Here is a 14,422-nt window from a genome sequence, read left to right on the forward strand (position 1 = left end):
GAGGAGGAGGTGTTCAAGAGGCCTGATCCAGGGACAATGTGTGTTCCTGTAGACTGGATTGACCAAGCACAAAATGGAGAGCTGTTTGTTAAGTTCAGGATAAGTTTGATAATTGTCTAGTAAATAGGGATAACCAGTCTTGTAATAATTGTATTCATCCATAGATTACGTTGGAGTTACCTTGGGGAAGACTGGCCAAATTAAGATTTGGGAGGCCAGATCTTCTCAGTAGGGGAGGGCAGTGTACTGCTGTGACCCAGTCCTTGGACAGAAAATTGAAAGTCTTTATCAAATGAAAGGAGAACTAGCATGCAAGCCACAATAGAGCATTGTGTTAACAGCCATGGGTCACTAGCTACCAGTGTAGTGACATATGGCTCACCATAAGACATGCTAGTGGATTGCGAAGTAAGGATAGCTGAGCTAAGTGGTAAATGGCACAACATAGCAGTAACCACATAGCAAGTGTAGTGGTGTCACCACCCCGGTAAAGTCTCTTGCTATGACATCATTCCTGGGTACCAGATTTTAGTGAAACAAATGGGCACTACGGGCATCTAAATAAGGTTGGATTTTAAGACAGGGAGCACTTCTTGTCATCAGAAACTGCCAGCATCACTGTGATGCCAGAACAATGTCAGACAGTGAGACAAGTGAGCTCTGCCAATAGGACCCATGAATTTGAGACCTTTTTCCACCTGCCATCTGCAGTAAGTCCTTTACTGAACTGGGTGCTATGGGTTGCCAAACTGTCGTCCATGCCTACTACCACTGACACTGAGCTCCATGGTCCAACCCCTGTCCAAAGGCAGCAGGTTGTATCCTGCACACAGCAGACTCCCCACAACACAGAGCTGAAGAGCCATTTCCTGTGAGGAATGTCACTGCAGCACAACACGTAGTGCCACTGACATTCAATGGTCATGGCCTCCAAAGGCTGCCCATCACAGCAGCACAGGGCACCAGTTCAGCAGCTCTACTGCCCATTCGTAAGTCCCAGTGAGGGACAATGATGATAGATGTGCCTGCCTCACTACTTCATGTACTGAAGTTAATAAAAGTAATGTGCACTGTAAACAGTGTAACGGTGCTTGCCCTGGGCCCAATCACCTGTCATCACCACTCCCCCCCCCCCCTCTCCCTCACTACTTCATGTACTGAAGTTAATAAAAGTAATGTGCACTGTAAACAGTGTAACGGTGCTTGCCCTGGGCCCAATCACCTGTCATCACCACTCCCCCCCCCCCTCTCCCCAACATGCACAGTATGCTTCAGAACGAATGTACAGAAATCGGGCATAAGTAATTGAGTGGACATCAGTGACCTGAATACTAAACTGGACAGCCTACTCAAAGGCATTTTTGCCTAGAAAACTGTAACAATCCTTGGCGACACTACCAAGTTAGCAAGAGACATCCACAGCTACTTGTAGTTTTCCTGCTTGGGTCTTCTGAACAAAAATTATTCAGTATTACATACTATCCATAAATGGTAATTTCATTTCATCTGTATAATAGTGCAATCTGGCAGTTTCACCCAACATAATAAGGTGACTGTGACATCACACTCAACAGCTTTGTTTCTTGGAGTTGTTTCTCCAGTTAGCACTGAGTTCACTAGTGACCAATGTATTTTGTATCCCTCATGAGGAAGTGGACATACCCATTTTGTTGGTTTCACTGGTATCCACAGAAAGTTCAACGAAGTGTCCTATCACTGTAGCTTAACCACTTTTTGCATTGTTCTCATAAGGTAAACATAATTGTTCTCTTTATTGCTGATTATGTGTTCAGAGCCGAAACTATACTTAATGGGTCATATATGATTAGGGTCTTATTGTCAAGCCTGACAAACTGGAGAGCTTGCAAGATGTCTCCTGCTTCTGTGGTAAACAATGACATATTCTGAGGAAAGCTTCTTCATTCTTTGAGATCATGACAAAAGGAGACGCCACACATATATACAGGAGGGGGAAGAAACATATCGGCAGACCAACTTGTTGCCAAAGTTTGCATGGCCACTCATTGGCTTCAGGCGAAGAGCTGCAAGCCTGGTCATAAACATGGTTCTGTAAGCAACTGAAAACATTTTTTCCATGATGGCACTGACCATCCTGTCTCAGTGGCATAAACGTAATAACAGTTACAGTAATTACTTTTCAAATAATAAACAGCTTATTTACTTTTTTCAATTTGTCCCATTTTCATCTGACTGCTCCTTATATTTCATAAGTTCCTAGCTTTAACACATTTAATCCACTTTTTTAATTTCCAAACATTGAAATCTCACTTTGAGCAGATTATTGTTTCATGCACATTTTCCTTGAACGGCTTTCTTGCATTTCTCACAGATGTTGTTGGTCTCATTTCCTTTATACTTCCCAATATGGCACTTCTTTGCCTTTTATTTATTTGTCCAGTCCCACCATTGCTTTTTTGTTCCCGTCCCACTCTTAGCTGTTTTCCATTTGTGAGTTCATTCCCAGCTGAAAATGATGCCTTCCTCTTCAGGTTATTTTTATTATTTGATTGTATGTGGTCCACACATTTATTGCTGCCATGTCTGGGATATTGTAAAAGATAGGCCTCAGCCATCTCCTGAGAGGAAGCTTAGGCGAGTAACAACAGCAACACATGAAATATTACTGAAAAGTTATGTTACAACATGAAGCAAGAAAGCCTTTCTGACAAATTGTTTATCATCATTCAAGACTGTGATTGTTGACTAAAGCAAAATGCAATGCAAGCACATATTTAATTTTGAGAAAAGCAATATTTAAAAAAGAGTTTTGTCAGGAGTCAACCGACCTCATCTGCTGTCCCATGTATATTTCATGAATTTTTCATGAAATTGTGAAAATTCAGCAAAGTGCACTACACTGCTGTCAGAAGCAGAAGTGATGAAAACTCGTGAAGTTTTTTTGGAACGATGTTAAAACCTGCGTTCATTATTATAGAAATAAAAGCTGAAAGGTGTCTTTTGACCCCTTTTGTTGCACAACGTCTCTCAGATAACCAAGTTTCGATCACAGGAACAACTAAAAAGAGTCCCTTTATGACAAAGTCAGTATTGACCAACCTAAGCTCTGCAGCTATGCAATAAACACAGTGCGATCATATATCATGTAGCTAAGATAAGGTACAGGAAAGAGTTAAGATGAAGATGAAATTGTAGGGTTAAGCAGAAAGAAAGAGAATACCCTAAAACAAATTTAAAGTGCTGATAGGCAAAACATGAAAAAGTCACTTTCTCAGTGAGTAAAGTGCTGGCAACTAATGATAGTCAATAAGATTACCAGCATGACTGGCAGCTGCTTAATGCTTTCTAACACTTCATAATACAATTTAATTCCAAATAAAATATATTTATCAATTGTTTACCTTTCAATAAATCTTGAAGGGTCAGTTTCACCTCTGTAACATAAGCTCCTTTGTGAAGAATTCCCTTTAGCAACTTCTTCAAGTGCTCACTATGTGTAGGGTCAAAATTGGGAATTTTTGCCATGTTGTTGTTCTTTATTGCCAAAAGTACATCTAACATAAATTTCACTCTGGTGCTAAAACAAAAACAATATATATGCCATAAGAATGTTGAATCAAGCACCAATCTAGCAACACACTGTTCAAATTGTGAAGAGCACTTCTCAAAAGTGAGATAATGGCTACAAAATGTGACACAAATGAACTCGCATTAATACATCAGCAAGCAAAGATATTTTTGTGTGTAGAAAACCAAGGTTTCTTATACAGGATGGTGCATGAAAAATTGGCCCCAAGTACAGACTGCTTGCCAGCTACATACAAATTGTTGTCTGCCACAAGCAGATCGAACAACAAATAGATAAACATGTAATAATTAGATAGTAAAGATCTAACAAACAAGTTAAAGTAAAAGTCTGTATTTACTGCACTGATCTTGTCTTTTACATTACATTACACTTGGCACTGAAAAATGAACTCCTTGGGCTTCAATGCACTTTTGTGTGTGCCCTCACATGTTAATATATCCTTTGCGCAATTCTGCCGCATCAATTGTCAAAATTTCATTACAAATATTGTCCTTCAAGTCTTCCGACATTATGGGTTTACACTTTTTCCTTTAGGCTATCCCACAGATAAGAGTTGCAAGTAGTTAGGTCCAGTGAAAGTCGTGGCCACAGTCCTCTCGCATGAAGTGTGAGAGTTTGCCCAATGTTGTTGCAAGCATATGTACATTAATGAGGGGTCCTCAGACATCTGCATGTACAAAGCAGTTTTTAATGTTGTTTTGAAAAGTATGGGATCCACAATCCAACTTGCTGACGTAGCACACCACACTCCAATTATTTCACCACGAAGCAGTTCCTCAGAAATCATGTAGGGATTGTTTGCTGACCAGTTACCTAGTGGACTAGAATTCACACGTCCTGTCAGATGAAACCAAGTTTCATCACCCATGAAATACAGCAGTGGGTCCAACATTCCACTCTCAACTGACATAGCCACATGTAGTAATGCACATATTTTGCCGTATCTTCCTCCTTCTGTTGTTGGACACATGTCATTTTGTAGGGCTCCATCCCTACATGGGGTAAAACACTTCGACAACACCTATGTGAAACATTCACTTGTTATGAAAATTTACGTGTCGACTTATTTTGGACTCTGGACTATTTGTGTTCGAACATCTGTTTTCACAGCAGGTGTACGAATGGGCAGGGCTTAATTCTTTTTCCATTTGCAACTGAACTTTTAGTGTGCTACTTTGTCATCAATTCTTGTATACTGCTCTTTGCTGGTATGGAAATGTTAGGGAATTTCTTTGCAAAAAGGATGTCAAATTAAACATGTTTCAGGCATCTAGTTTCCAAACTTGTTTTATTTGGTTACCAGTTTCAGTGTCTCTCTATGCCATCTTCAGGACCTGATCAACTTGTAGGAAGATTCTACCTCAGTTCTGATCAAAACAGGGGCCAGCAATGCTGGTATTAGTAGACTGAGCAGTCGGCAGATGATGGTTGAAGTGATCATTATAGCAAAAATCTACTAATACCAGCACTGCTGGTCCGCGTTTTGATCAGAACTGAGGTAGAATCTTCCTACAAGTTGGTCAGAGGCCTGAAGACGATGTAGTAAAATGCTGAAACCAGTAGCCAAATAAATAAGTTTGGAAACTAGGCAGCTGAAAGGTGTTTAATTTGCAATCCTGTATCGAACAGCTGGGTCCCACAACCATCTCCAAAAAGATTGACATACAGAGACTCTTTGCAAAAATGTCCCACATTTTCTTAAATGGACCTGTAGACATGTACACTTCCACTATTGTGATTCTTTCTTGAAGTGCATACAGCTTGTTGAGATCAAGTCACAATGACTTTCATACTGACAATACAAGACTCAGATGGAAAAGCTTTGAAAAAGTAGATGACAATTGGTGGGTGACAATGAGCAGTCTAGTACTCGGGGTAGGCTTTTCGTACATCACCCTGTATTATTATCATTGTTTGTAAACCAATGAGTTAAATGTATGTGAAAATAAATAACAAAATATAGTAATTTCAATCAGAAGTTCCACTTGTTAAGTTGTAAGGAAATACTGCACCTGAATTCATAGTTGATGGTATAATTCTTTTTGGCCTTCTTTAGATACTGACAGAAAAACAAAACAATGGATTTAGGGAAGATTGTAAAATAAGGGAAAGTTTAGTGTTCAGGATAAAGACCTTGTTGTTGAATGAGTGTATGAAAAGGTGTTTGAAAATCATTGTTTGACAATGTGTTTGCTTCCCTCCACACACCCCTTGGGTAACAGTGCTCCAAATCTCTAGCCAACATATTCAGTGCAAGAGAATTAGCAGCCGCATTGATATTTTAAATTTTTTCATACTGTTTATTTTTTCATCGCAACTGCACACTTTTTATGGTATGACTAGTTTCGGTCACATTTGATCATTTGTAGCTGCCTGAGCAACCTGTCATGTCTATTCAGGAACTATACTAAACAAAACAAGTCATGCCATAAAAATGAGGATTCTGTGCGACTGAGACTGAAAAATAAACAACATAATTTTTGTTTTTTAAATTGCTTTAAATATTTAGAAAAAGTGAATTATCAGAAAATGTGTACAAGGTAAGAGCCAAGAATATTAATAGGAACTTAAAAAAAAGCATTAATTTTTTTTTACTATGGCTATAAAACTAGGTTTCCTTGTAAATGTGAAGCCTAAACAGTGACCATCTTGTGTCTTTTCTGGATGACATGTTCTCCTGAACAGTCTCCAGCCAGAGATCTGAAAGGGGTATTATGCCTCCAGAATATTTTAGCCAAGGGGGTGTCATCATTATTAACATATAGGATACTGCTGCATGATATGAAGAAATATAATGATACTGAAATCAGATATGATGGAAATTAATGAAATTTGGTGACAGGAAAAAGAGGATTTCTGGTCAGATAAGTATATTTTTATCAATGCAAAATCAAACATGGTACTGCAGTAACAACTCTAGCAATGAACAAGAAAATCGGAACGTTGGTAAACAACTATGAACACTGCAACGAAAAGATTTTCTTAGTAAAGAGAGACACACAGTCATGACCAAGCACCATAGTACAAGTGCATAATACATATTCCTACTATCTCTGCAGGTGAAGGAGAGATTGAAAAAACATGTGACCAGATAAAATAAATTATTAAGTCCATTAGGGAAGAACAAAATTTTAGTGTAATTGGAGGGGAGGGGGCAGAATTCAATAAGAAGAAAAGAAACACAAGGAAAAGTAGTAGGAGAAAATAGACAGGGGGAAAGAAATGAAAATAGAAGCTGCATGGTGGAATTTTCCACAGAATGCAATTTGATCATTGACAACACTTGCTTTAAGAATCATAAAAGAAAACTGTACACATGGAACAGACCTGGGGAAACCGCAAGCATATGTGGAGTCTTCATAATTTATCAGTTACAAAATGCAGATTAAAGTAGAATAAAACACATAAATATAAAAGTTAAGAGAGATGAGACCTGGATAATTTGAAACAAGAGATTGTTGAGAATTTCAAAGGCAGTGTTAGGCAAATAAATATAATAGGAGATAGATGGGCAGCTTAGAGAAGACAACAGATAATACAAGATATATTAAATTTAGGGGAAGGAGAAAATGCAATAACATAGAAAATAATGCTGGTAAAAGGTAATAAAAGCATCTAAAACAATTAGGTTGACATAAGGAGCAAATTGCAAATCAGGAATGGCTACAGGACAAATGCATAGCTATAGAAACATGTATGAATGTAGTAACCATAGATGCTGTGTATAGGAAGATGAAAGAACCCTTTGGAGAAAAGGCAAGCAACTGTACGAACATTAAAAGCTCAGCTGGCAAACCAGTTATTGCAAAGAATGGAATGTTGAAAAGCAGAAAGAATATATAAACTGTTGCAGCTGATATATGGGATGCATGATGCAGGTGAAGTACCCTCAGTCTTCATGAAGAATATAATATTTCTCTTGTCAAGGGAGACACAAGCTGACAAGTGTGAATACTTCCAAACCATGAGTTTCATAAGTCATGGTAGCAAAATACTAATATGAGTTGTCTATAGATGAATGGAAGAAGTGAGTAAAAGCTGACCTGGGAGAAGATCACTTTGGATTCTGGAGAAAAGTAAGAACATGTGAGGCAACACTGACTCTGTGACTTATCTCAGAAAATAAATCAAAGAAAGACAAAGCTATATTTGTAGGATTTCAGGGAGAAGAAAACAAAAAACTTTAAGGTTTGATGACGAGACTGTCATTCTGTCAGAGGCAGAAAAAGAAATAGGAAAATCATTTGAATGGTGTGGATGGAAAGATGAACATCAACAAATCTGAAACACTGGTAATAGTGTGCAGTCCAGTTAAATCAGGTGATGCTGGAGGAATTAGGAAATAAGTGTCTAAAGGTATGGTAAAGGTTTGCTACTTGGACAACAAAAAACTGATGGTAGTAAAAGTGAAGACGATATAAAAAGCAGACTGGCAATAGCAAGAAAATTTTTTCTAAAATAAGAGAAATTTGTAATCATCAAATATCAATTTAAGGGAAGGGAAATATTTTCTGAAAGTATAAGTGTGGACTGTAGCCTTATAGGGAAGGGAGGCAAAGGCATGCCTACAGTAAGCAGCTTCAAATGGATTTACGTCATAGCAGTTAGGCAGAGATGAAGAGGTCTGCACAGAATGGACAAACATAGAGAGCTGCATCAAACCAATATTTGAATTGTTGATCACAACAAAAATATACCTCATAAATGGTTTAGCTCTAAATGTATTCAAGGCACCAGTGTGTATTAAACTTCAGTTGAGAAATGATTAAGTCCTAAGTGGCTGAATTTCAAGTAGAGGATTTAAATATGTTCTCTCTGGTGGTTCTGAAGTACTTGAAGAACAATAATGATTACGTAGAAAAGGATCAGACAGTCTGCTGTAGATGTTATTATAATTTTTGCTCAGAATGATCTGTGAACTCATTTTCGAAAGCGACCACATACATTTCAAAAGTGGGTTTCTTCATCTAAGATTTTCTTCCTATGCAACTCCAACACTTTAACAATTTGCTACAACTAAAGTTTACTGAAATTTTCACTTTGTTTATTGTATCTAACGACCACTCTGTATATTTACAAAAGAGGGAATGAACATTTATAAAAAATGTAAATGTAATTCACAGCCACACATAAAAATGATTCATTGCTACAGTGAACAGCCTCCCTCTCTCTAGATATGTTACATATTCGATACAAAGTGTTTTTTTACAGAGGCAGCTGTAACTGCAAATTTTACTTTTATAATAGTTCTAATATTAATTAAGATTCAGTGTATTATATGAAGAATTATAACAATAATCTGAATTTCAAATAAATGCTTTACTCAATATTATGTGAGAATGACAACTAACTTTTCTCTGAGATGCTCTGATGAACCCGCCTTCTGCTGGAGACGCAAAATCAGTTCTTTCAGAGCTATTGGATTATCTTTTCTAAGTGTGAATCCCACACTCTTTAAGATTATCAGAATAAGTTCAATTTCTTTTTCAGTAAATGTCTCTGATAAAACTTTCAGAATGTCGTACATTAGTACAGAATCAAAGACCTAGAAATACATAAAATAAGGTTGTTATGACTCAATAACAACAATAATAATAATAATAATAATAATAATAATAATAATAAAACAGTGTGACCTATTCAAGGTTTAAACTAAAGCATCAGGAAAATTGACATAAATGACAAATTACTAATAAGGGTAAATAATTTTTCATAAAATAAGTTTTTTCTTTGGAAGAGTAAATACAAAAATAAATATATGGAAGGCAAATTACATATACTCTTATTTTTATGAAACCCGCAACACTAAAAAGATGCGTGCCAGACAAACAGACTTAACAACACAGATTAGATGCTCAGAATCACGAAAAATGAACAAGTTTATAGGAGGATTCAGTAAGGAGTGAAGTCCTCATTTACTGCCATCAAACCTCTAACTGTAGTGGAATGTTTGTCAAAAGGAGTCTGAGTACCTTCCTGGAGAATCTGTCCCCATATGATTTGCATTTAATACGATTTTTAATAAAGATGACATCTTTATTTTTAATTACTAGTCATATGAAAACAAATTAAAATTTGATACAGATATGAGTGATGTCTTTTGTGAATACTCATATTTTCAGACAGAACTTAAAAATAAAACATGTTATTTTTATTAAAAAATTACAAGTCCATACAGTTAATTAACATTTTCATTTGTCAATAAATATAAAATTTTTAGAAAAGTAAAAAGTTACTTATACAAGATTTGAACCAGCAGCCGTATGATTACACTAGATGCTGAGCTATCAACAGATTTGTTCATAATATACATTTTGCTTAACAGTGCTCCTAAATCTTCTAATCTTCAAAGGAGACTTTTTTAGTATTTTGAGAACTGTGTCATACTGTTTCAGGACATTTATGCCTGGGCACTGACCTCCAAACTCTATGAGTATGATGAAAACAGGAGAGGGCCACCCTGTAGGGCCCCTTATGAGCCCATATCGCAAAATCAATGTTTGCAGGATGACCGTGACAAACAAGATGCTGACCAACAATATCCCAGACATGATCAATGAATTATATGTTAGTCAAACAATCAGCTAAGGGATGTAGTGGTACCTACCATTCTTTGCAGACATTTTGTTTATTGTCCAATATATATGTCCAGCTGCAATATGACTTCCGTAGTTGCCCAGACAAAGGACAGTATCTCAGTCTCCAAAAAACCACCTCTGCATAGTGGCTGTTGTTCAAACTGCCTTCAAGACATAGAAGTAAAGGTCACATGTTGAATCCAACAGTGATCCAAATCATCATAATTGGAGGCTGCCTACTAATAGCTCAACAATGCAAACTGCCAGATTATATGCCACTTTAGCAACCAAAGCATCAGCAGCCATAATTTTAGAGCACGCAGAAGTAGAGGTCATCCAACAATTCTCCATTTGGCAGTCAACCCACCAGTGATGGTATTCTCACAGCCATTGCATTACAAGGCATTTGTGGTTTTTATCCCATGGCAACTGATGCAAAGAACCATGTTACAGTAATGTGGCCTGAAGTTGTCAGTATTACATAACTAAGAGAGACATTTTTAACATCAATGCAGTCCCCCAGTATCAAAATAACACAGTGGACAAAGCTGTTAGATCCTTTACGACCATCCAGAAAAAAAGACATATTTGTTGCTTTCTTCCATCCACCAACTCCACACAGATATCTCTGTCAAAATAGCATCCCCCATATGAGCCCGAATGATAAAAGTACAGAAACCCATTTGCCAGTGAGCAATCATTCTCCCTTTCCAAGCTCACTCACATGGTGATAATACCCATAGTTACATTGGTGAGGTGTACTGGCACTTCTTTTTTCACATTTACACTTCATTTGACAGTTTTTCACTTGCTAAGCTTGGTACAAGCTATCTTTCCAGTCATATGAGATAGGATGCACCTGAGATTGCGTGTACACCATCTGTTTGCAATTTTAATCACATTACTGGATGAATTCTCCAAGTTTGGATTCGTTCAGGCCTTCCTTCTGTAGGTTGCAATTTTCACAAATATCAGTGTATTTTTGTAAGATGATGATATGTATTCAGTATGAACATGCAAACGACGAACGTTACTGAGAACAAAATTATTCAACAAGCTGTTTGTTCATACACCGTCCTTTTGCGTCTTTCAGTTAAGGCTCGTCACCTGTATGCTTCCATCTATATTGGAGAACCTCATGTATTTCAACTTTCATTGGGTAGCTTTTTAAATGTTTTTCCATCTTGAAAAGACTTAAAATTTTAATATGGCCACAAAGTCTCCTGCAATCAAATTGGAGTCATGAAATCAACGTGGAGGTCAAAAGTTTAAACCCCTCTTGTACCCTACTGCACAGTGTAACACTTGTGATATATTTGCACAAAATTCCGAGCTCCATGACCATATCTAAATCATTCTCTAATTTTGCATCTCACAGCATACAAACCATTAATTTCGACAATATTATGACAAGGATAGATTGGTACACACCATGCAGAGGAGATGTTGAGTCACAGACAGGTGCAACAAAAAGATAGCTATATATTTGATCCTTCCACCAAAGGCCTTCTTCTAAAGTAGAAAACACATATACACACACACACACACACACACACACACACACACACACTGACACAAGCACAACTCACACATACATGACCATTGACTCTGGCTAATGAGACCATTAATTGCTGGACATAGTTTACATCATGAAAAATTTTCAGTTTACCATCCTGCTTCACACACTCTGATTGCCCTGTTATTACATCCTATAATTTTGTTGGCAGTGGCTGTTGGCACTAATAACTCATACAGGGGAAGGTGGAATTTTCATGTATAGAACACTGTAAAGGAGGAATCACACCCTCCTTTCTCAAACTTGGCCAAAATCGAAGAGAGACGGGCAAATTTTAACAGATGGAATTTAATGTTCTACATTCAACAGAACACATCCTATTATCTATCCTAGAACTATTAGCAGTTTATGCCAACACATAGAATTTTAATATGAACTTTCAAAAAGAAAAAATTTGAGGATAATATTTTTGTAACTTTTATCAAGGTGATTTACATTACAATTCATCCAGGATACACACATCACCCTACATTGTTTAAAGTAAGTATATGCTCAGCATAATGCACAAATACCTACAGAGTTTCTTTGGGTAGGGTGATTGTCACAATTATAGGCTGTGTCACTATGTTTATTACACTACAGATGGATGCAGTAAAAATAAATTTTAGGAATTTTACCATTTTAATTACATGTAGGCAAAAGAAAAGATAATAATTACTAAGTGGTAGAGTGGAAAGACATTTGTAACATACCCACTAGATGCCTTATTAAGATCCCATGGACAAAGAACCTGTCAACCACTACCACCACTGTCTATTTTCATAGCCAAATCACTTATTATTACAGGAATAAGAAGAACAGTACAGAAAGTTGTGATTTCTTCTGCTTTCTCAGAGTGATTAATTGATGGTATATTCTTGGATTTCTTGCTGAGATGACAATTTTAATTTTCACACACATTTTTACAGTTGACCTGGTTGCCTTCTTTGAGTGCTCCAAGCATTGGTGTTACATGTGCAAACTGCATAGACTCTAATCAGTCTGTGACATATTGCTGGCGTCACACTGCTTTTTATAGCCAAGTTTGACTACCATGTCACACTGTTTTATAGCCAAGTTTAACTACCACTGTGTTCTGCCCTCTTTGGCATGTATTTGCCATTAAACACAAATCTCCTCAGCATTTTACAGGTCTGATCAATGGGATGATCAGCAAGATCTTCATGAACTAAGTAGTAGGTCTCAAGTGTTCCTTAAATAAAATTTATTGACTTTTTATGAGGTTTCCCGGCATTCTTATACTGACAGGCTCTTTAAACATGCTGTAGCACAAACATGGAGATTTTGACATGATACTGCATGTATCATATTTCATTTAGTGATTATATTCCAAACAGTGCTTGGCTGTTTAAATCAGCTGTGCTGCTGACATTCCTTGCACCTTTCGAATTTTCTGATTTTCTGTCTCATTTAGGACATGCCATGAGACATACTCTTATTAAAGGCACCCTCAGTGCCAGGTGAGAGAGTCTGCATGCTTCAGCAAAGTCGAGGGCTATGACGGCAGTAGCATAACTGCTAGCAGGGTCACCCAGGCAGACACGCCTCGACAGAGGAGTCAGATGAATCGTCTCGTGTAGGGCATGGAGGGCGGCTCTTTAGATGAAGGGAAGCCAACCTCCCTAGTGCAGTAATCCCCAATGGAAAATCCTGGTCCTCCAGCTTGTGGGCTGGGCATGGGGCTAACAACTCCACTTCGTAAAATGGAACTGTCACGGATACCATGCATAGGCCTCAGAAAGATATGGATTGCATGATGATGATGATGATGATGATGATGATGACACAACAAAGAAAAAGATCAATGAGAAGGAAAATGGATGTCATGAGATCCACCTGGAAGGTCTGGACACTCAAGAGACCTGGCAAACTGAAATAAATTAGAGACAAGATGGATAATTACAGAGTGAAAAGAACTGCACTACAAGAAACGTGATGGAAAGGACATGGAATGATTGCACTGGCAAAACTTATACTGATGTACAGCAGAGGGGATACAGACCATCACAGTACTGGCTTTCTTATACATAATTCAATGAAGACAAATGTAATTACTTTTACAGTACTTAGCTACAGGTTGTATTCTTTGTGAGTTAGGGCAAAATTTATCAATATTACAATGATGTGTGCCTATGCCCCTACAGAGGAATCAGAAGAAGATGAGAAAGGTGCATTTTACTCCAAACTGGAGGAGGAAGTCAGCAAAGTTCAAAGGCATAATGCAAAAATGATCCTTGGTACATGAATGCAAAAACAGGGAAAAAAGAAATGTATAGAAGCCTAGTAGGGCAAGAAACCCTGTATAAAATCAGTAATGATAATAGACTAAGGCTGACAGACTTCACCAATGCAAGGAGATGATGATTAAAATCATGTGGCATCCATGGAAAGATATTAAGAAGTGCACATGGAGTTACAAGAAACCAGATAGACCATGTAATTATTCATAAACAGCATGGATCAGGCATTATGGAAGTTAGTAGCTGTAGATTGATAGATGGAGAGACAGAGCATTACTTAGTGCAGATCAGATATAGACAGAACATAGATAGGGCAAGAAACAAAACGAGTATGGGAAAAGCAAAACACTATATCAAAAGTCTCCAAATCTAAGAAAAGAAGGAAGAAAACATGTAGAAATTAAAAGATAGTATCAACAGAAGAAAGAGCATATGGAAAGAAGGGCATGCAAAAACTAAA

The 14,422-nt window shown here is 37.4% G+C and overlaps 1 protein-coding gene across 1 annotated transcript in view; it reads right to left on the reverse strand.

Moving 5' to 3' along the window:
- Nucleotides 1–14,422, reverse strand: part of LOC126334864 (nucleolar MIF4G domain-containing protein 1) — a 99,608-nt gene that overhangs the window by 43,150 nt on the left and 42,036 nt on the right. The window contains exons 6-7 of the mRNA XM_049997548.1: nt 8,920–9,113; nt 3,381–3,556 (exon numbers count right to left, since the gene is read on the reverse strand). Of these exons, the coding sequence (XP_049853505.1) occupies nt 3,381–3,556; nt 8,920–9,113 (370 nt within the window). The remainder of the gene's footprint in view (nt 1–3,380; nt 3,557–8,919; nt 9,114–14,422) is intronic.

Source organism: Schistocerca gregaria, chromosome 2 (genome assembly GCF_023897955.1).
Source record: "Schistocerca gregaria isolate iqSchGreg1 chromosome 2, iqSchGreg1.2, whole genome shotgun sequence".
NCBI lineage: Eukaryota > Metazoa > Arthropoda > Insecta > Orthoptera > Acrididae > Schistocerca > Schistocerca gregaria.